The sequence below is a fragment of the Eschrichtius robustus genome, chromosome 11 (genome assembly GCF_028021215.1).
Source record: "Eschrichtius robustus isolate mEscRob2 chromosome 11, mEscRob2.pri, whole genome shotgun sequence".
NCBI classification, from domain to species: Eukaryota; Metazoa; Chordata; class Mammalia; order Artiodactyla; family Eschrichtiidae; genus Eschrichtius; species Eschrichtius robustus.
Window position 1 is genome coordinate 104,203,900 of NC_090834.1, and position 23,033 is coordinate 104,226,932.

The 23,033-nt window shown below is 43.8% G+C and overlaps 1 protein-coding gene across 1 annotated transcript in view; it reads right to left on the bottom strand.

The window, feature by feature from the left end:
- DDB1 (damage specific DNA binding protein 1) overlaps window positions 1–23,033 on the bottom strand; it is a 31,216-nt gene that overhangs the window by 6,148 nt on the left and 2,035 nt on the right. The window contains exons 3-21 of the mRNA XM_068554183.1: window positions 22,371–22,487; window positions 21,805–22,026; window positions 19,366–19,480; window positions 18,428–18,525; window positions 17,540–17,698; window positions 16,840–16,923; window positions 16,116–16,232; window positions 15,410–15,512; window positions 12,348–12,423; window positions 12,144–12,252; window positions 8,521–8,699; window positions 8,265–8,428; window positions 8,079–8,186; window positions 7,711–7,918; window positions 6,811–6,906; window positions 6,591–6,702; window positions 4,938–5,061; window positions 4,465–4,629; window positions 3,645–3,739 (exon numbers count right to left, since the gene is read on the bottom strand). Of these exons, the coding sequence (XP_068410284.1) occupies window positions 3,645–3,739; window positions 4,465–4,629; window positions 4,938–5,061; window positions 6,591–6,702; window positions 6,811–6,906; window positions 7,711–7,918; window positions 8,079–8,186; window positions 8,265–8,428; window positions 8,521–8,699; window positions 12,144–12,252; window positions 12,348–12,423; window positions 15,410–15,512; window positions 16,116–16,232; window positions 16,840–16,923; window positions 17,540–17,698; window positions 18,428–18,525; window positions 19,366–19,480; window positions 21,805–22,026; window positions 22,371–22,487 (2,451 nt within the window). The remainder of the gene's footprint in view (window positions 1–3,644; window positions 3,740–4,464; window positions 4,630–4,937; window positions 5,062–6,590; window positions 6,703–6,810; window positions 6,907–7,710; window positions 7,919–8,078; window positions 8,187–8,264; window positions 8,429–8,520; window positions 8,700–12,143; window positions 12,253–12,347; window positions 12,424–15,409; window positions 15,513–16,115; window positions 16,233–16,839; window positions 16,924–17,539; window positions 17,699–18,427; window positions 18,526–19,365; window positions 19,481–21,804; window positions 22,027–22,370; window positions 22,488–23,033) is intronic.

Sequence of the window (23,033 nt, forward strand, 5' to 3'; positions counted from 1 at the left end):
ATCTCTGTCCTTTTCTGACCCCCTCTTCCCCACCTACCTTGTCCATTCCTATGGTCACCCCTTAAGAGCCTGTCATTAAAAATAACTCCAGAATCTTTTGTCCCCAGTTTTACTGCTTCTCAGATGCCCAGAGTCCATCACCACAATCCTTGTCTTACGGATTCTCCACTCCTTTGCCCCTCTCTCCCTCCATCATGCTCACCCAACAAAAACAGACTTTGGTAAAATTCTAATTTTCAACTACAAGCTGAGGAAAAACCACCAACCAGCATGACTGGTCTCATTTTAAATTCATACCTCCTCCACTCTCCTCAAAACTCTAATACCATAGGCTTCCCTGGTGGTGCAGTGGTTAAGAATCCACCTGCGATTGCAGGGCACACGAGTTCAAGCCCTGGTCCGGGAAGATCCCACATGCCGTGGAGCAACTAAGCCTGTGCGCCACAACTACTGAGCCTGAGCTCTAGAGCCCACAAGCCACAACTACTGAAACCCGGGCACCTAGAGCCCACGCTCCGCAACAAGAGAAGCCACCACAATGAGAAGCCCGCGCACCGCAACAAAGAGTAGCCTTCGCTCGGCTCGCCGCAACTAGAGAAAGCCCGCGCGTAGCAACGAAGACCCAACACAGCCAAAAATAAATAAATAAATAAAAACTCTAATACCTCGTCTTCCAACCTTCCTCTCAGCTACTTCACAGAAGATGGACACAACCAAAGGAGGATTTCCACCTGCTTCCACCATCTGAAGCCAACACTGTGCATTAGAGCCCCCTTAGCTACTCAAAACATGGCTCCAGCAACTCTCCTTTAATGGACCATTGCCATCAGCTAGAAATGTGCAGCAGTATTTCCTAACTTAAAAAATTTAAAACTCTCTTGTGCTGACATTCCCCTGTAGCTACCCTATTACTCTCTTCTTTACTGCAAAACTCCTGGAAAGGGTTTCCTAATCCTAGCTGTCCTCGCCTCCTCGTCCTGGTCGAACCCTCTTCAGTCAGGTTCCATCCCCACCACTCAACCAAAAGAGCTAAACCAATGGCCATTTCTCGATCCTTATGTTACCTGACCCACCGACAGCACTTGCAGTTTATCACTTCCCTCCTGCGTCAAATACTTTCTTTCCATGGCTTCCAGAACACTTTTCTTGGTTCCTCTCCTACTTCACTAGGCACCTCCTCTCTGTTTGGCTGGATCTTCCTTCTCGCCCCAACTCTGAAAGGCTGGAGGGCCCCAGGGCTCAGTCTTCAGATCTCTCCTCTACCCACTCTCAGCAGGTAGGTGATCTCAGGTGATCTCTGCCACTCTCAGCTTTACATGCCACCTAATAACTGCCACACTGGTATCTCCAGTCTGCTTCTTGCTAGAACCCACACCTCTCTCATCCACCTACCTACCTGACATCTCCACTGAGATGACTACTGAAACAGCATTTTCAAAACCAAACCTCTGGTTTCCCCACTGCAACATAAGAAGAAATATACATTTGGTCTCTGCCCCCCGTTCCTGACATAAAACTCCTAAAACCTTTGTAATTTCCTAATAGGAATGTTTTACACAGAGCTCCTAAATCCCTTGGAATTTCCTAGGTGATAGGAGTCTTTTGTTCTAATGATGCAATTCTTGGTGGTTCCTGGATAGCTACAGGATGGGGGATGGTCACCAGAAAGACCAAGCCATGAACAGAAGCTTGGAACTTTCAGCCCCACCCCCATTCTCCAGGGAAGAAAGAGGGGCTGGAGATTGAATTAATGATGGATCATGCCTATATACAGAAGCAGCTATAAAAATCCCTAAACTATGGGGTTCAGAGAGCTCTTGGGTTGGTGAATACAGCCACATACTGGGAGGGCAGTGCATTCCAACTCCGCGAAGACAGAAGTTCCTGCCCGCAGGACCCTTCTGGACCTTGCCCTACATACCTCTCCATCTGGCTGTTAATTTGTATCCTTTATAAAATCCTTTGTAATATGCCACCAAATATAAGTAAACATTTCAAATTTTGTGAGCCCTTCCAACAAATTATCAAACCTAAGGGGGGTGGGGAATTTGGGGAACCCCTGACTTTGTACCAAGTCAGACAGAAGTTTGGGGACCACTTGGGACTGGGGTTTGAAGTAAGGACAGTCTTGTGGGACTGAGCCCTTAAACCTGTGAGGTCTGACACTAACGCTGGGTGGCTAATATCAGAATTCAATTAAATTATAGGACGCCTGGTTGGAAAACGGGTTGGTATAGGGATTAAAAACCCCATACATATGGTATCAGAAGTGTTGTGAGTAAAGAAACAGTTTTCCTTTCCCCTCCAAATCTGCTCCACTCACAATCTCCCCCCATCAGTACAGAGCAACACCATCTTTGTTACTCAGGCCAAAACTCTGGGCCCTTTATTCCCTTCTCACGCCTCATCTTTAATCCATCACCAGAGCCCCTCAATACTAACATCTGCAGAATCTGACTACCTTTCACCTCCTCTGTCAGCACCCTGCTCCCAGCAACCACCAACTGCTATCTGTCATCACCAGAGCCTCCTAACTGATCTCACTGCCTCCACCCTTGGTCCCCTACGACCTTTTCCAGCATGCCCAATGAGCTTTTCAAACTATAACTACAGTCGTGTCACTCATTCGCTCGAACCTTCTAGAGGTCTCCATCGCCCTCAGAGGAAAACCCAAGGTCCTTACACACTCGGCCTATCAGGTTCCGCAAGTGCTGGCCCTCTGCTGCCTCTCGGACTCATCTCCCGGCACCCAGCAGCGCCCACCCACGCAGAGCGCAGGCTGGCCCCGGACTCCTGGCACTTGTCTTCTCCCAGACCGAAGCACAGCTTGCTCCCTCCCTTCCTTCAGGAACCTGCCCGAATGCCACTGCACAAACAAGACCCTCCTGGCCACGGGACAAAACAGCGCCACCTGCCATGCTTGCTCTGGTACCCCTTCAGCTTCTTGCCCCGTTTCTATTTCTCACCATGTATTTCTCATCGTCCTGGGTACACATATGTATTCTATTTGCTCACTGGCCCCAGAAGGCTAGCCCTTTGTCCATTTCGTCTACTGCTACGTCCCAACTACCAAAACAGTGCCTGGTATACTGCAAGTGTTCAGTTAATATTTCTTGAATGAATGTCGATCTAAAGTATTTAAATAATGTCTCTCTACTCTGGATCTTCTCAGAACCTTTATTTTGATAAGATGCACCATGAAGCTTCTAAGAAGAGGATACAGGATACAGCAGTTCCTCATTTTTTTTTGCAAGGGAGGAGGTGGGGTCATGCCAGAAGCAAAGTGGCATATTTCACAGGCCTAGTATTTCAGGGACGTACTCAGGATAATGCGGTTTGGCTCATTTTGTTCCACACAGATGAAATATTCTCACATCACGACACATTCTAAACGCGGGGACCACAGCTCTTACCCCTTTCTCAATTCCCGCAGCGCTTAGGATGATACGATTGGGCTTCACATAACCAAATCTGCTGTCCGGTCCAACCCCAGCTCCCCATATTCCCAACCCCATCCTCCATACTTACTACTTTGTTATCCTTAAAATCGTGATACACGTGCAGCTTCAAGAAATACAAGGGAAACATGTTCTGTGGACAGTGGTGTGAGGCCTAAGGCATGACACCAGTGGGAGGGGCCTCACCGTGCTGTTGATGCTGGCTAACAACTTCCCGTTAAATTCCACCATAGAGTACACAGCCCCTTTCACCTCCTTTTCAGCCACAGTCTGTAGTTTTCCTGGGGGAAAAAAGATACTCTTAAGTCTCCTTTACGAGCCCACACTTTAACTAATCAAAAGAATCCCATGCTTCCCCTCTGGCTCTAATTCCTGCCCCCAAAACCACTCATCTGAAAGCAGGAAATACAGAGTCAGTATACACTGGGGTTAACCACCACTGGAAGTGTGAACCCCAAATGTGCAGTGATTCTACACATCATTCAGGATGTGTCTCCCACCCTGAGACTCCAGACCTCTCTCTCAAGATGGAGACCAAATTCCATCTCAGCCATCTAATCTGAGATTTCGGGGCTGACAGCTAGTCTTTAGAACCATCTTGAGTAGGGGAGATGAGAAAAGATGTAGAAATGAACGCAAAGTGCTGACGCTGGGAAGAGGACCTTAAAGGCTGAGCAGCCAAGTGGGAAACACACCTAGGATTCCTACTAGGATTCCTAACTCTCGTTCTGGTCGGCAGGTTCTCTTATTCATAGTTCACCTCTCCCCGCTGTTCCTTCCTTTCAAAGAGTAAAAAAGGAAGAAACACGTGCTAGATTTTATTTGTGCCTCTGCTCACATACTCCAAAACTCATTCAGATCATCAAGAGCTTAAGAGAAACATCGTGAGTCTCACGTCACAGCAATTAACCCAAGTTCTTCTGCGTAACTGACACTGAAACCTAAAAGAGTCTGCTTACTTTCCCAGTTCCAAATCTCTCAAAAGCCGGAGACTGCGTCCGCTTACCATCTGAATACTGAAAGACCACAATACGACCCTGCTTGGGCTCCGCCTCTTCAGGGTACACCATGGCCGTGCCCACGATGAAGTACGTGTTGGGGTCTTTGCCCAACCTGCAGGAGACCAGGCTGAGGGCATACTCATTCTGCAGGAACTGGTGGGCGTGGAGCACTAGAAGGGAGGAGAAGAGACGCGACTGGCTGACAACCCCCATGCAAGCACACTTCTGTACTTCTGTGAGGCCCACAGCTCGGCTCGAAGTAGATCTGTCTCCTGCTATTCCTGGCTCCTCACCAACCTATTCTGACCTGAGGAGGCCCAGCACTCTGGACTCATGGCCAACGCAGAGGCCCCACCCCTTTCTGCTCCTCCTAGGATGGTCTGCCAGTGTCTACCAAATTCTGGAATACAGCAGAGACCAGAAGAGCCTAGCTTAGGGAGGACGTACGTACAAAATGACAGAAAGAGTTCATTTGCACCTTCAAAGGTGTGCTGGTCAATGATAAGGAGGTTATGCACCTCCACCTCTTCTCCAAAGGAGGTCTCGTGAGGGGCTGTGCTGCTGGAGAACAGCTTGCTGGAGCTGACGCTGCTGGACAGGGCCTGGGAACAGAGAGAACACACAGCACCCCTCTCAGAAGCAGAACGGGTGCCGGGAACAACAGAGTGAGCATCAGGCAGGATCAGGGAACAGTGGCTGAGTCTGAACGAGGAAACCTTAAGGCTGGCCGCTTGCATGGAGCCTAAAGAACAGAGGGCTTCCAAGAGGACTCAGGGACCAAGGCTAAGGATCCAAGTTCCATACGGTATTGACACAGCAATCCAGAACACCGCCAGAATCCAAGGGCATTAGAGAGCACTAACACAGTGATGCTACGACAAGCGAGAAACTCAGGCGCCCTAGTAAAGTGACAGGCTTCCACCTCTCTCAGTGGGAAGAGCAGGAGAGCACTGCAAATAAAAAGAAAAATGTAAAGACCTTCTACCCTGGATTAACGGAAGAAGCCATACCACAGATGTCTGCGAGCAAGGAAGGCAGAGAGTACGTGGAATAAAACGATCAGCTAACATCTCCATTGGGTCTGTGATGTGCGGCCCCATACTGTCCCACTATTACCATTTTGCAGATGAGAAAACTGAAGTTGCCCAAGGTCACGCAGCTAGCAATAAGCTTCGGAGCCAATTCTGCCAGACTCCAAATCCCATGCTCTTACCTATTATACTGCACTGTTACCAATACCCTACACAAAGCACCCAAACTGATGTTAAGAGAAAAGGAATTATTCATCAGGCAAGGCTACCAAGTAGCAAAATCACTGACAGCCACGCTTACTCAAAGTTCTTCTCAAGCCTCTAACGAAGGGGCCAAATCCAGCTCACTGCCTGTTTTTATAAAGTTTTATTGGGGACTTCCCTGGTGGCGCAGTGGTTAAGACTCCGTGCTCCCAATGCAGGGGGCCTGGGTTTGATCCCTGGTCAGGGAACTAGATCCTACACGCATGCCTCAACTAAGGAGCCCGCAAGCCGCAACAAAAGGAGCCCTCAAACCGCAACTAAGGAGCCTGTCTGCTGCAACTAAGACCGAGGGCAACCAAATAAATAAATAAATAAATACTTTTTTTTTTTTTTTTTTTAATAAAGTTTTGGGACTTCCCTCGTGGCGCAGTGGTTAAGAATCCGCCTGACAATGCAGGGGACACGGGTTTGATCCCTGGTCCGGGAAGATCCCACATACCGCGGAACAACTAAGCCCGTGCGCCACAACTACTGAGCCTGCGCTCTAGAGCCTGTGCTCCGCAACAAGAGAAGCCACCGCAATAAGAAGCCCATGCACCACAACGAAGAGTAGCCCTCGCTCACCTCAGCTAGAGAAAGCCCGTGCACAGCAATGAAGACCCAATGCAGCCAAAAATAAATTAATTAATTACAAATTTTTTTCTTAAATAAATAATAAAGTTTTATTGGAACCCAGCTATGCCCACCTGTTGTCTATGGCTGCCTTTGTAATGGCAGAGTTGAGTAGTTGTGACTGAGATCATATGACCTGCAAAGCCAGAACTATTTACTAGCTGAGCCTTTACAGAACAGTTTGCCCCGCTCTCACAGCATCTTTCTTTGTCCACTGCCCTCACCTGGGTGCTGGCGCTGGGCCTCAGAGCAGTTGTGCCCCCACTCGTGTCCTGGACTTCAATACGGCTGGAGAGGACCCCGAAGCACTGGGACACCTCCTGGTAACAGATCTTCCTGTAGAACAAGTACAGAGCAACAGGGCCCCCTCAGGAGAAGTCTGAGGCGCTCCACACCAACCCCCAGGGCACCCCTGCCCCTGCAGCTCCCCTACCCTGCCCTCACCTGGGAGATTCGTAGAGGGGAACTGTACGAATGTGCAGCTTCTGGATCTCATCAATGGTGCCAATGGTGAGGGTGCTGTTGTTGGCCAGTGCCAGGCTGGAAAGAAGGTTCTGGGTTTAGACTGAGTAGACCCAAGACAGGAAAGGATTCTACGAGGCAACTCCATAAGGGGAAGGAAAACAAGGCAGAATTACACTAGCTTACCCCAGGGTAGTGGTTCTCAACTATGACTCTATGCTAAAACGCACCCGGGGAACATGCCTGGTCCTGCCCCTGAGATTTTCCTATTTAATTGGTCTGGTTGGGCCTAGGCTGAGATTTTTAACAGCTAACAATTTAATACTAAAGCATTCGAATATAGAACAGTGATGCTCAAACTATCAAACCATGCTGTAATCAGAATCAGCTAGGAGGCCTGTTAAACTGGACTGCTGGGCCCAACCCTGGAGTTTCTGATTCAGTGGATCCATGGGTGAGGCCTGAGAATTTACATTTCTAATGTGTTCCCAGGTAGTGCTGTGGCTGCCATGAGGAGCCACACTTTGAGAAACCCTGCTCCAGGGGTATACATAAAGATCTCTGCATCAAGGGTTCTGAAACTTGACTAATCATTTGAATCGCCTAAGAGGTTTTCTAAAAATATAGATTCAGATCTAGGGCTCAACCCTAGATCCACTAAATCAAACTCTAAGAAGGATTCAAAAACAATTCTGTACATTTAAAAAGGCTTCCAAGGTGTTTCTACTGCATAGCCAAGATTTGCAAACCTCTGCTCTATACTTCCCATCTCAGCTGGTCACTGACTCTGTCACTGGGAAAGGGCTGGAGGGGGAGGGTCTGAGGAAAACAACACGATGTCCTCACTCCTGGCTCTTGCTGAGGAAAGAAAAAGAGGCTCACCTGTCAGGGTAGCCATCTGAGTTGAGGGGACACATGTAGTTCACCTCCTTGAGGTTGACATTGGAGAAGACCAATTTGTGGTTGCTGCTGTAGATGACAGTGGGGCGGTCAGAGCAAGCAAAGACGTTCGTGGTAGAAAGAGAACGGAAAGTCCTCAATACAGTGGGCTGGGTGCCCAGAGTCACCTTCTTACGGTCGCTCAACAGGCCTACAGAAAGAACGGCATCGGGAGAAAAAAGGAAAGAAACGAAACAGGACACACAGCTAGATTGTGAAGCTTCAAAAGCAGCACCCTGAGGCTAAGAACTCTGCCAACTCCAATACTCCAGATTTTCCGAAGAGCCCCTCATTCGAAGTGCTAGTCTCACCTGTCTCAATGTTGAGCCCAAAGTAGAAAAGCGCCCCATCTCCCAAGGCACAAAGGAGGTAGTGGCTACTCTCAAAGGTGGTCATCAGGATAGAACGAGGAATGATCTCTGTGGGAAAGAGGTACATTAAGTTCTTGTTCCAAATTCTGATTCTGATCCCAACCCACGTCCTTAAAAGAAACACACCTCCACCCAGCATCTCTTTGTGCAGTAGCTCAAAAGACGGCAGCTTCGCGATTCGGGCTGAGATGTCTGTCCAGAGACCAATAGCACAAAGAGGGGACATTCCATTGCTGTCCCCTAAAGGGGTGATGTCCAAGCAGGCCACTTCGTGTTCCATCTCTGTGTGGCTGAACAAGGAAGAATATGGCAGAGGAAGGAATCCAAGGATCAAAGAAGTCCCAGAGAACAGGGAGGGCAAAAAGAGCAGATAAACACACACCTGATCTGTCGGAGCTCCTGAGGATGGATCTGCAGGTAGTAGAGGGCCCTTCCCACGGCTACCACTACCTGGCTGCTATTGCAGGAGGCCACACTGATGTTCTTGCCCTGAGGCTCCTTCCACTCACTGACGAGAGCTTTGGGGTCTTGAGAGACCAACCTCACAGATGCTGAAGTGATCTAGAGAAAGAAGAGCAATGTCTCCAAGCCCCTGCAGGGATCTATACAGGGGTGAGAAGGTGGTAAATGGTGCCCTGGTGGAACCCTAAGAATAAGCTCCTCTGCCATATAGATATATTTTTCCAAAGTTCTGCAATGATTAATTACATGAAGGTGTCATTTTTAGCTGAAGCCCTTAAGAAAACTGGCTTCAGGGCTTCCCTGGTGGTGCAGTGGTTGAGAGTCTGCTTGCTAATGCGGGGAACACGGGTTCGAGCCCTGGTCTGGGAGGATCCCACATGCCGCGGAGCAACTGGGCCCGTGCGCCACAACTACTGAGCCTGTGCGTCTGGAGCCTGTGCTCCACAACAAGAGAGGCCGCGATAGTGAGAGGCCCGCGCACCGCGATGAAGAGTGGCCCCGCTTGCCGCAACTAGAGAAAGCCCTCGCACAGAAACGAAGACCCAACACAACCAAAAATAAATAAATTAATTAATTAATTAAAAAAAAAAAAAAAGGAAGACTGGCTTCAGGCAGCTTACAGCTTACATACCTACAGGCAGAAAAAGAGAAGGCCTGTTTCTCTCTGAGTAAGGCTTGGGTAACACACCCTATGGAAAGGTATCAATGGAGTAAGACCTACAACTACAAGTCTAGCTGTTTTTCTCAACCCAAAAATCAGACCTCTAAAATATCCAAGTTCTGGGAATTCCCCGGCGGTCCAGTGGTTAGGACTCCACGCTTTCACTGCCGAGGGCGCGGGTTCAATCCCTGGTCAGGGAACTAAGATCCTGCAAGCCACGCGGCACAGCCAAAAAAAATGAAATAAAATAAATAAAATATCCAAAATACACAAGTTCTTTACTATGTATGAATACATTTTATACATTTATTTCATCACTGAAATAAAACAAAAAGCAGGTTGATAACACTATTATGTATCAATACACCTTACTCATCAAAATTGAGTTTCTACTTAAAGAGGAAAGCCCTTTAGAATTATAAACACTATGGGGGATGCAGAAACACTACAAGCTATTATTCATACTAATGAACTACAATGGGATTACATAATACTTCAAAGGGTTATTAGTCTTTCCATTTGGTAAAGAAGCCCATCATTGTAGAGAACAAACGTATGGACACCAAGGGGGGACAGTGGCGGGGGGTGGGTGATGGTGGGATGAATTGGAAGATTGGGATTGACATATATACAATAATATATATAAAATAAATAACTAATAAGAACCTGCTGTATAAAAAAATAAAATAAAATTCAAAAAAAAAGACATCACTATAAAGACAAGCCTCAAAAAAAAAAAAAAGTATATGAGAAGGCTCATTTAGAGGGTTAGAAAGAAAGTTAGAAAAGAGGGAAGTGGACAGAAGCTCAGGAAGGACACGTCTCAAGAAAGAGGCAGCAGCTACTGGAATGTGCACCCAATTTAGTAGGAGAGGTCATATCGGGCAGCCTGCAGTGAAGACAGGAGAAGGAAGACAGCCAGTGTAGACAGACTTTTTTGATTCCAGAATCTAGATGAAGACAGAGATGGGGCAATAGCTGGAGGGAAGTCCTGGGGTCTAGAAGGTATTTTTTTATTTTTTTTAAGGCCAGCAAGGTCTACGTGTAATTCAAAGCTAGAGGAGCCAAAGGGGGAGGGGTGGTTGTCTTCAAGCCCCAGTGAAGGGTCTAGAGGACCAAGGACAGGGTGTGATGCCAAGCCGAGGCTGCAGGATCACAGCTCTGAGAAAGGAAAGGCTCTAGTTTGGGAGAGATCAGAAAGCAGAACTCTGGTTTCATACACAGAAAATGTGGTCCTTTTGATGGCTGAACAAAGGTGTTTCAGAAGCTTCAATGGGGAAGACTAAAGATTTTAATTAAAAACCTAATACTGCCCTTGAAAAAAAAAGAAGAAACTCATCATTAGTAATAATTGGGCTGGTATAAAGTAGGAAATCAGCTTTTGAAGGGTCTGGTCTAGTGTAAATTATAAAACCAGGGCAGCAGCATAATTCTGAAAATCAAAAAAAAAAAAAAAAAAGGAAAGCCCTTTAACAACAGATATGTGAGTTGGGGCCAGTATTCAGGCCACCAGTTAGAAAACACTGACAAAGCAATGAGTCAGTAACTGGGCACTTCCCACATTTGTTCAACAAACTGACAGAAGCTTCCCTCTGGTTTTTACCAAACCCACCACTGCCTGTTGCCTAAAAGGAAGACCAAGAGGATAAAAAGATAGAGACAGTTCAATAGTCCTCAGGCCCTCAAGTGCTATACCTGCCACAGGCAAATCACTGACTCTGCTCAGTGTGGAGAACAGCTCAAAAGGTGAGGAGGGTGTGCAAAAAACCAAGAGCATCATGGTCACTCCAAACTTAAAAAGACCGCCAGGCGTTGAGAGGTGCGAAGAAATCAGGCTCTCACAGCTAACAAAAGTGCCAAAAGGCTATATGCCCCCCATATCACAGAAAGATTTAAAAAATAAGGATCTGAACAGAGTTAGAACTCTGATTATAATAATTAGTACCTTGTAAGTGCTGCCAAAAGTCATATATGGACGGTAGCCTATGACTAGTTTTTTTTCTTCTTTGTGCTTTTCAGTATTCTCCAAATAAGTATATACTAACTACTACTATAACACGGGGAAAAAATGTGTCTCAGAAGACAGGATATAATTAGTGTGAAAATGATATCCCCCTGCCCACCCCCCAAAAAATATATATATAATGATCCCATCCATAAAAGAAAATATGAATAAACACAATATACAGTCATCCCTCAGTATCTGCAGGGGACTGGTTCCAGAATCCCCCAGCCAATACCAAAATCCGCAGATGCTCAAGTCCCTTATATAAAATGGAACAATAATTGCTTATAAACTACTCACATCCTTAAGTGTACTTTAAATCATCTCTAGATTAATTATAATACCTAATATAATGTAAATGCTATGTAAATAATTGTAAATACAGTGTAAATGATACGTAAATAGCTGCTGGTGCACAGCAAATTCAAGTTTTGCTTTTTGAAATTTCTGAAGTTTTTTTTCCCCATTTTTTTTTTTTTTTTCGGCCGTGCCACTTGGCTTGCAGGATCTTAGTTCCCTAACTAGGGATGGAAGTGAAAATGCCAAGTCCTAACCACTGGACCACCAGGGAATTCCCACCCCAAATATTTCTGATCCACGTTTGGTTGAGTCCGTGTATTACAAAACCCACAGATACAAAGGGCCGACCGTACATACATTTGCAAAGAAAAATTAAAGCTAAAAGGAACAACTCCAAAGTTAAAAGAGTTAAGTTGCTCTCAGTAGTGGGTGATTAGGTAATTTCAATTTTTTCCCTAGCCCTTTTACATTACTTTTAGAGCCATAAAAATTGACTTCAAAAATCCGGTGGTACTCTGTACTGCACTCCAGGTCAAATTCAAGTGTAAACGAGGCCCGCCCTTTTCTCCGTTACTACCTGGATGAGTTGTTGATGAGCCACATTGCCACAGAAGAAAGTCTGCTGATCGTCCACAAAACCCATCAGTTCGGTTTCTTCCACTTCCTCTCCGTTTAACATGAGAACTCTGCAGCAGAATGGAAGGCCAGGGTCAGCCAGACCAGCTGCCCCACCTTGCAACCTTCACATGAGCACCTGGAGCTGGCACCAGACTCATCTTACCTTGTCTGGCCCACAAAAGAGAGCACCAAAGTGTCATCAGTCTCCCGATTAGGATCAGACCGCAGGGGCCACAGGCCTGGAACAAAGATCAAAGATTAAGAGGCACAGCACAGACCAACACTCGGCTCCCACAATCTAAGGAAGGAGCAGCCTAACCCCACGGGAAGAGCGAGAAATTTGGCGTCAGTCCTGAGATGAAATACCCACTCTGTTCCTCCTTGGCTTTAAGACTCTGCAGAAGTTAGATATTTTTAAAGTTGTGTGAGCCTGATATTTTTAAGTTTTTCATTTGATTTTGCATGGGACAATTCATTTCCATGACTCAAAGTCAAAAATTATTTTTTATTTTTTTATTTTTTTAAATTTATTTTAATTTTGGCTACATTGGGTCTTCGTTGCTGCACACGGGCTTTCTCTAGTTGTGTCGAGCGGGGGCTACTCTTTGTTGCGGTGCGCGGGCTTCTCACTGCAGTGGCTTCTCTTGTTGCGGAGCTTGGGCTCTACGCACACGGGCTTCAGTAGTTGTGGCACGTGGGCTCAGTAGTTGTGGCTCGCGGGCTCTAGAGCGCAGGCTCAGTAGTTGTGGTGCACGGGCTTAGTTGCTCCATGGCATGTGGGATCTTCCCGGACCAGGGTTCGAACCTGTGTCCCCTGTATTGGCAGGCGGATTCTTAACCACTGAACCACCAGGGAAGTCCCAAAATTTATTTTTTAAATATTTAACACAGAAGTCTCACCCCTATACCTCTCCTTCCAACCTAGCCCCAAAATAAGCAAACAATAATAGTTTACCCTTCCAATTCTTTTTAATTTAGGAAAATAGGTAAACACTGTGTTGCAAGCCAACATATACAATAGCCTATCACAAACTGCACCTTGCTTTTTCATCTAATACATGCCTGAGCCCTTGTCAGAACAGAACAGTTTCTTGTTTTTGACATCTGCACAGTATTTAATTGTATGGATGTAACAGTTTATTAGTTAGTTCCCACTGATGGACCCTTTTTCAGTATATTGCCACAATATACAATGCCACAATGAGTAATCTCGTATTTATGTCATTTTATACATATAAAGGTCTATGGGCTAGATGCCCAGAACTGGTCTTGCGCGGCAAATCACTAAATGCAGTTGTAGTTTCCGTAGACATTTTCAGTGAGCATGCTCATTTTGTCACAGCCTCACCAACACAATGCGTTGTCAGACTTGGATTTGGGCATCTGGTAAAGTATAGTATCGCTATTTTGTTTTGATTTGCACTTCTCTTATTATAAGTTAGGCTTGTTACCTGTCCATTCATGTACTTTGCTAATTTGGGGGCAGGAAATTTCGTGGTCTTTCTAGAAATTTTTTATGAATTAAGAGAGATTAGGCCTTTGCCTATAAAATGAACTACAAATGTTTTTATCCAATTTGCCATTTCTTCTAACTTAGCTTACAGTGTTTTGTTTTTGCCATGCAGAAGTGTTCTATTTTTATGCTGATCAATTTATTAATCTTTCTTTTTGGCTTCTGTACTTTGAGTCATTGTTTGACTATCCCCACTCCAAAATTAGAAAGGAATTCACCACCTTTTTCTTTCGGCTTTTGTATGGCTTCATTTTTTTACATTAAGTCTTTGATCCATTTAGATTCTAGCAAGATATACATTGCACAGTATGGATCCAAACTTATCTTTTCCCAAATGACTCCAGTTATCCCAACACCATTTATTCAAAAGAATTATCTTTACCTTACCGACTTGAGATACCACCATTGTACACTAAAGTCCCACATACAGTTGTGTCTATTTTGGGACATTTGAGTCTGCCCATGGGACTCTTGCCTGTTCGTGCACCAAAACCACACTTTTAATTTCTAAGGTTTAATAGTACGTTTTTATATCTGGTAGGACTAGGCCCGTCTCATTGCTCTTTTTTAAGTTTTCCTAGCTTTTCTTGCTGCTTCTGTTTCCCATTTGGACTTTGACTTGCCCAGGCCAAAGAAAAAAAAACCTATTGATATTTTTACTGAAATACATTAAATATAAAAATCAGAGAGAAAAAGCTTTATAATGTTAATTTATAAGACCTTGGCATGTCTTTTTCATTTGATCAGTCTATCCTTTTAATCCTTTAAGAGTATCTTAAAGTTTTCCTTACATAGATTTTGCACTATTCTTGTTAAACTTATTCCTTGGTTTTTTATCTTTTTATTGCTATTGTAAATTGGCTCCTTCCCTCTACTACACCTTCTAATTGTGTTTTTACATGAAAACTATTGATTTCAGTGCATTAATTTTATATCCTATCTTAATGAATTCTTACTGTCTGTAGTTAGCTTTTCAGTTGACTCTCGAGTTTTGTAGTTTTATGATCTCTTCCTAATTCATAAACCTCTATTTTTTTATTAATATGTTCTCATCCTCTTACTTTTTTATATTCTGAATTACTTTTTTTTAAGATGTGCCTCCTATATACTACTTTGAATTAATTTTTGCCTTATGATCCAACTGATCATCTTTTTCTTATAACAGGTGAGTTTAGCCCATTTATGTTTACTGGTATCAGATATCTGCTACATGAGTTACTCATACAGATGTTTGATATCAGTTCTGTCATATTATTTTAGGTTATGTTTACTGTTTGTATATTATAAAAGTCTTTCACTATGTAGTCTTTCTTTGATCTTTTTGATTATTATAGTTCTCCTGGAATTTACAAAGATCTGTACTTTTGTTCTAGAAGTTACCTTTACATGTACATCTTTCTATGATATTCTCAGTCTCCTCTCTCTTTAGGGATTCTATCAGTTCCCTTACATAAACAACATTAAATTTCACTTGTAATCTTTCTTCCACCATTCCTCTACTCCATTATCCAACTTTGGTCAATATTCTCTTTAAGTTTACTTTGGAACTTTTCCATATATTTAAGCATCTACCGCTTATTTGGCATTATGACTTTTTTTACTCTTCATTTGATCTGCTTTCCTCTAGCTCCCCCCGGAAGTGTCTTCATGACATGTAATGAGGCCAAAGTCACTCAAATAAGATCTGCATCCTATGTCCACCAAAAGGGTACCTTTGATGCCTGGCAAGTCAATGCTGGCATGCTCGTGGATTCCAATTCCATTCCGGATAATCCGCAAGGAGCCTTCCTTGAAAGCCCCAGAGCAAGTGACCAGCTGCAAGTAGAGAAAAGGTTTCTAAATAAGCCCCTCCAGACTGAGGCAACTAGACTGATGCTCAGAAAGTAAACAAGCTATACCTAAATCCAAGGACCCTTTGTTGTGGAGCTAGGTTTGAGGATGCAGACTTAGCAGAGGTTGATCTCCAAAGTCTCTCAAATTTATCAAGCAGACAGGATGTCCTAGTCCAAGAAGCAAAAGGCTCCTACCACTATTCCTAGCAAGCTTGTTTCCACCCTGGGAACCTAGTTTACTGGAAAGAGCACAGGATCTGAAGGCAGACATACCTGCCATTTAGTAGTTATGTAACCTTGGACAAGTTGCGTAATCCTCCTCAGCCTTAAGTTTCCTCACTTCTGAAATGGCCAAGAATCCCTATCTAACACAGTTCTTATGTGATTATAGATAATGTATGTAAAGTGCCTGGCAGACCAAGATAGGCACTCAATAAATGGTAGTTATCCTCACATCACTGGAATTAGTGAGTGAGGCTCTTAAAAGTTATCTGCAGTGCACACTCCCCATTCTAGCTAAGCAGACCCAGGAGGACACAGTTTGAGTGGGCATACCAACTATCCCTTTCCAGGATGACCCCCTTACCTGTCCCTGCCCCTGCCTCTCCAGGTCCACCACACACATGTCCACAATGGGTCCTAAATTGGTAAAGGTTTCCATGGCCACTACATAGGAGCCTTGTTCGTTGCTGTCAACATTGAGCTGAAAAAGAAAGAACAATGCTAGTCCTAGAATGCTCCAGACCCACCCTAAAGAGAGAGTTATCATCCAAAAGAAACTCAACTCTAGTAGATCTTCTTATGCTCTAAGATCATATGCTCTTACGGATGCTTCTTATGCTCTACTGGATGCTTCTAGAAGGGAACTGCTAAGGAACATGGTTATCCTACAGGTGACCCACTAACCAGCCAGGGATTGCTAATCTGGCATCCCATGGATGGATTTCAGAGGAACAGCTGGAAATTAATGTAAAATGTTTGCATGCATTCTTCTGCAGAGAAGGTTCAAATTCTCATATTCTAGAGGGGATCAAATACATTAGACTATGACCTATTTGAAGGTAGAAGCTAGTTCTTGTTCATCATTGTATCCATAGTACCTAGCACGTTGCCTGGCATATTTGTTGAATGAACATTTAGGACAAAGAGCTAGTCAGGGTGGGATGCTAAATCAACCAAGTAGAAAGGTGGATAGTAGGCATATGCATGAACTGAAGAAACTCTGAGAGGTACTAAACACAGAAAGAACTTAATGAAGAAGCAGTGAAGACTGCAAAAGAGAAGCCAGAAAGAAGAAAATGTCTTCTCACCTTCACAAGCTGGGAGTCACCAAGGCGAGACCCGACAAACACAACGCCGTTATCAAGGTACGTCAAACACTCAGCAATAGAGGTCTAACAGAAAATCAAGGGCATGAAAGACATGAGAATGGACTTCACATGGGATCCAGACACCGTCCTACCCACCTCTCAGACATGTGCTGAGAAAAATCACACCTGCAGTCATGATTCCCAAAACAATTCTCCATTTCAAATCCCCAGGTCACACTCAACAATCATTCCTAAATCTCTGAAGTTTGTGACTCTTCATTTATCACATCCCTATAATCAGAAAAATCAATAATTTGTCTTGCAGGTGCCTGCTCCAAATAATCATTTTAATCCCAACAGCTCCAGTCTCCTCAAAATAGCTAGAGACCTCTAAAATTTGCTACATTGTTCTTAACAATACTTTTTTAGAACATCCCCCCATAACTGAGTATCAGCCTTAGATTAACCTTTAATTCTACAGTGTATCCTTTTTGTTTCTCTTTTTTTTTAATACTTGAGGTATTACCCCACTGCCTGTGAGGTTCTCGAGAATCTACTCATTCAAAAACCAACTTCCACGGCAGGACTGAGCATTTGTTGTTGGGTGTTAAGTAATATAATTCCCAGTTGCAGTTTGGGACCACACATCTGGGGTCACTAGGCACTGAGGAGAATGTAGAAGAGTAGGGACAGGGCCTACCTCCCCAAGGAGTTCCACTCGGAGATCCTTGAGGGTGACGGTGCCATCCATCTGTTCCTCCTTCTCCAAAAGCAGCATGAAGAGCCGTCCTTCCATGTCTCCCAGCAGATAGCGAGAGCCATTGGGGTCCACGCGATTGTGACACACAATTGTGCTTTGCTGCCAAGAGGGAAGACACAGTCATTAGAGATTAAGCGTCCTCCACAACCAGAGAATAAACCCTAGCAGACCATTCCCTTTACCAAACCCAGCCACTTCATGAGCAAGGAATCCACTCAGCTCACATCACATGTGTGATCAAAAATGAGGACGTTTTATTTTGAAGACAATGTTCTGAGGAGCTCAACATACTTTAAATGTTTACTCACATATTATTTTACTGGAAAACAAATACATAAAAGAGGAGGCAGCTGTTAAGTATTGACTGGACTATGCACGCTACCACAGATTTTGTTATTTATCCTCAAAAAAGAAAATATAATTAAGCTTTTAAGCCTTCATTTCTATGACTTGAAATTTTAAGGTGAAATTTTTTATGACTAATTTTTTAAGTCTATATATATTTTTCACTATATTATTTACCTGATTTGAGCTCTAAAAACATTAACATTCATTAGAATTCCCGAAATTTTTCCGTTCTTCAAATTGCCCCAATGAATGGAAAGGATAAACCAAATTTTGATTATTATTTCTCTCCCTTAGTTAGCAAGCAAGCTCTTTGTAAGCAACACCAAGCCAATCTCTTTGTATTCCCAATGACCAACACAACATCTTATATACATAGTGAATAATGTGACAGATAACTCTGAATCCGCTTCTGACAAATGGTGGGGAAAGGAAGGGGGGGAACAAACAGAAAGAAGAAAAAGGGAAAAGAATGCTGCTCACCTTAATGATGGGAGGGGCAATCGCCAGATATTTGTCACCGTTGTGATAGGTGATTGATTCCTGTCCAATGATGATGGCGCCTCCAAAAGGCTCTGGGACTGCAGGAGAAAGAGTAGCATTAAAATGCTCAGCATTTGGGACCTGCCAAACCCTGAGGCAGCAAGGGCACTGATCCAGCTATCTCTGAGGCAAACTTGAAGATAATCATTTTTTAGACATCAAAGTCCAGGGAACATGATAACCTTTTTCTGAGATTACTGTCTTAGAAATTGTAGGCTGCCCACTCTGTACTCCTGGTCGTATTTTTATTGCCACTCTTCCGGAGTTTCTGAGATTTTTTTCCTTGTTCCTTAGCTTCATTTCCCCCATTATCGGGGCTACCATATAGAAGAGCCAATTTGCACTTAATAGTTTTAAAACTTCTCTACTAGGTGAAACACACAACAGTGTTGGGGGAAGAATATAGGATAAAGAGCAAAGATATCTGAATTCCAGCCTAGGCTTTGTCAGTGAGGCACAGGCATGGGCAAGTCCCTCGGCCTTGTTTCCTCATCTATGAAATACAGGAGCCAGATAAAATAAGCTCTATTGGTCCCCTTCAGCTTTTTTAAATTTTTGCCCAACAATAAAATAATGAGACTAACTTCCATATGCCACTCTGCAAATCAATCTCATTGTTTTAGTTAACCTCACCACCCCAAATAAAGGAAAGTTATACTTTTGGGGGAAGGGTAAAAAACAAGACAATCCCAAAGACAGAAATGCAAAAAACAAAGGGAAGCACATTTACAGATAGGAGACATAAGGGAGGGCTGAACAATGCATGTGCTCAACAGCACTGGAGCGCTGAGATGAAGCGCAGAGAAGGTGAGGAAGGAGCAATAGGGAACTGGCCCAGAAGTGGGGCAGAGGCAAATTTCCCAAATCCCCCAACAAACCTGCAATCACCATGGAAGCTTCAGCTTCTACGTTTTCTTGTTTCCAAGGGCCCTTATTGAACTCCTTCTCTCGGAGAGACACCTCATAGGTTTTTACGTGCCGCCCCTGAGGGTCCTAGGTGAGGAAAGGTAGAATCGTTAGTCCCTACGAAGGGTGCCCTGGGCTGGAGAGGGGCCCTGAAAGGGACAGCATCTGACACTCCTGTCACGCCAGCCTTCGCAACCTTATCCATCAGCATGCTAACGGCCACCAGCTGAGCCTGTGATAGTCTGGGTAGACTGTGACTGAGGCCAACTGTTTCTAACAATTGAATCAACAAAGAGAGATTTAAAAATTAGAAAAATGAACTTGTCACGCTGTACTAACCACTACAGAGATATAATGTACATATGTGTACATTTGTGTGTGTATACGTACATATATAAGATATATATATATATATTCTCTGGTCTTTATCTTCAAGGAACTTATAAAATAGCTAAAGAGGAAAAACAAACACATTGAGAAGTGAAACACAACTAACAAATTTTTAAAATTTGTTTGATACAAATGAGAACCTACTGTATAGCACGGGGAACTCTACTCAATGCTCTGTGGTGACATAAATGGGAAGCAAATTCAAAAAAGAGGGGATATATGTATACGTACAGCTGATTCACTGTGCCATACAGTAGAAACTAACACAACACTGTAAAGCAGCTATACTCCAACAAAAATTTTTTTTTAAATAAAATAAAAATCAATTACAGTCTAAAAAACAAATCCGTTTGATACAATTCTCAGATGCATTCTGATAGGGTGACGGTAAAGAACAGAGCATGCTGCTCCTCTAAAGTTAGTAGAAACCTCCAATCCTGACACTGTCAACACCATCCTCCCCTCCTTTTTTTGAATCATGACTCACTTCAGACCTGGAGCTATCAAAGACACCTTTAAGAGACTAAAAGAGCCGGCATGGGGCCAGTGGAGGGTGGCCTCATCAAAGGCCAGACCAAGCTCTAAGAAGTTATGGAAGGAATCCGACAGCGTGTTTCAGGGCAGGGCCCACATCTTCATCATTGTTACAGCTCCTGAAGCACTCTGCATGACTACCTTTCACATGGTATTTTCCTTCTTTTTTTTTTTTTTTTTTTTAATTTTGGCCACACCACGTGGCTTGACGGATCTCACTTCCCCCAACAGGGATTGAACCCGGGCCACAGCAGTGAAACCACTGAATCCTAACCACTAGACCACCAAGGAACTCCCTCACGTGGTATTTTTCAAATTGACCTTTGGGCACAAAACAGGAGAAAAAGTCATTTTTAGTTGATGAAAAGATTTTCCCATCAATGATCAGGGGTAAGACTCAACTTCACCATAAATTCAAGCTGGGGTTTGGATTTGGGCCTCTGAGACACACATACGGAAATGAAGATCATTCACAACCCACAGCCCTGAGGCTGCACAGAGTCAGCCTTGAATAACCAACATCAATGTTTTAATGACCTGATATTTACAAAACTGAAGAAGTGAGAGAGATTCCAAGTTATTATTTCAGACCTGATATTTAATGTATTGTAAATAAGATTAAACAAAATCTCCTAAGTTGGTTTCAACCTATTCAAATGAACTTTATATCAACCAGCCTCAAAACTACAGCACTTACTGTGACACTAAGAAATACAAAAAAATACATCAGCATTTCCAATACTTAACACAGTGTTTAAAAACTGTTTACATGCCCACACACAGTACTACAGTACTTAGATTTGGACTAAACTTTCTTCCATCATTTATTCAACCACATGCTAGTGAAATAACCTCATACTGTATGGCCCTTTGTTAAAAGGCTGAGATATTACCAAGACACAAGCATATTAATCTGGTGCTCTGCCACCCTGCCCCCACCCCACACCCCCTCAACAGGTCTAGCCCAGAGAACAGCTGCCCAGGATCAGCTCTACAAAAGTTTTAGGCACAGACTAAAATAGAAGTCAAGAGCCAGCGGTCCCCAGAAAGTGAGTGCTGATCAAAATGTACCTCTTCTTGGAAGACACATAAAGCATCCCCAAGACATTTTCTCATTGCTTGTAAGGGAATTTCCAGATCATTTCTTTACAACTAAGTTTTAATAATCCCCTAGCATGCCAGTAAGACACAAAGTATAAACTGGGTCACCCTATAAAATCTCCAAGGCCCACAACCAGAGTGTAATCTCAGGATTAAAGCCTGCTACAGGCCCCAGACTGCTTCCTGCCTCCACGATAAGTACTTCTTCTCTCAAGGTGCAACCAAAACCTGACACGTATTAATTATATCATTCAAAACATTTCAGGACAAATACATTAAACACTTCTGCCTACCCTACCACGACCTCCAGACATTCTGATTAGCAAAAATGAACTCCCACTGTGCCAAACCATACAGCTTCTCCCTCTCTCCTCCTGCTCCAGTACCTGGTAGACAAAGCAGATGGTAGGTGCTTGGCAACCATATAGGAACTTGACGTCAATAACATGCAACTCCTCCAGGCGGATGTTAAAGGCCTTGAGCTCTTTATTGTCCCGGTCTAGTGGAATAACCTTGAAAAGGCCATCATAGAGTCGCAGGCCAATCATTCGGCACTCGGGGTCAATGATGCCAATAATGCCCGTCTCTGAGGGGCGGCCAATTCGGTCCTGAGAAATAAAACTGGGGTTAGGGAAGAACCTCAAACACCTAGAGTAACAGAGAACGCTGGGCACCACCTTCCCAGGATGATTTTAAGAGTGGCAATAAAACTAGTGGCGTCTTTTTGACATGTCAGGACGCCCAAATGCCAGTGTACGCCTTTTTGCAAAACACTGAATCTCAGTGAATTATTACCTTCTCCCTTGGACTCTGAGTAAACTACAGAAGTCCTTAGTGTTTTCTCCTTGTTTCTCTGATCACACAGAGAGCTGCCCCAGCACTACAATTTTCTTCACCAAATCATGACAACCCTACCTGGAAAACTCTCATCAGCCTGAAGCAGCCACCTCACCTGGACATTGCCATGCGCGCGCGTTATGATGTCAATGCTCTCGCCACTCTGCTTATACTCCAAGATGCAGGCATTGTACTTAGCTGTCAGGATAAACAGTAGGTCCTTGCTCTCCCCCTGGAAACCAACATCATACTATCAAAAGAGGTTTCTTTTGAAAACAGGAATACTTGTCTAGCCTTTAATCATTCTTTAAGCATATTAAATGCTTCAAGAATTTTCTTTTCTCCCTGAAAAAACCCCACGGTAAGTATGTAACACACATTAGTTACGCACACACCCTAAGGGTGTGTACAGAAAGGCCAGAACTGAAGCTGGTAAACATCTAGTCTACTTTCATGATTCTTCATCTCTGCTCTACATATAATGTATTCATCTAGTTCCACGTCAGCTAATCTCAATTACTCCATTCAAATTCTGAAAGATGAATGTAACGCCTCCTCTAATCCCCTCCAAGTACATGGAAAAAGAAAAAAAAATGTGAACAAAGGAAGCTGAAGTGCATCTACAAAGTCTCTCTTACTTATTAACACAGACTCCAACAAAGTGAGTATTTTGTTCAAAGGGTTATAATTTAAATTTTGAACCCACTGCTTCCCCATCAGATTCACTTACAGATGGAAACAGTCGAATTATAATAACAATAATAATTTGATGATGTGC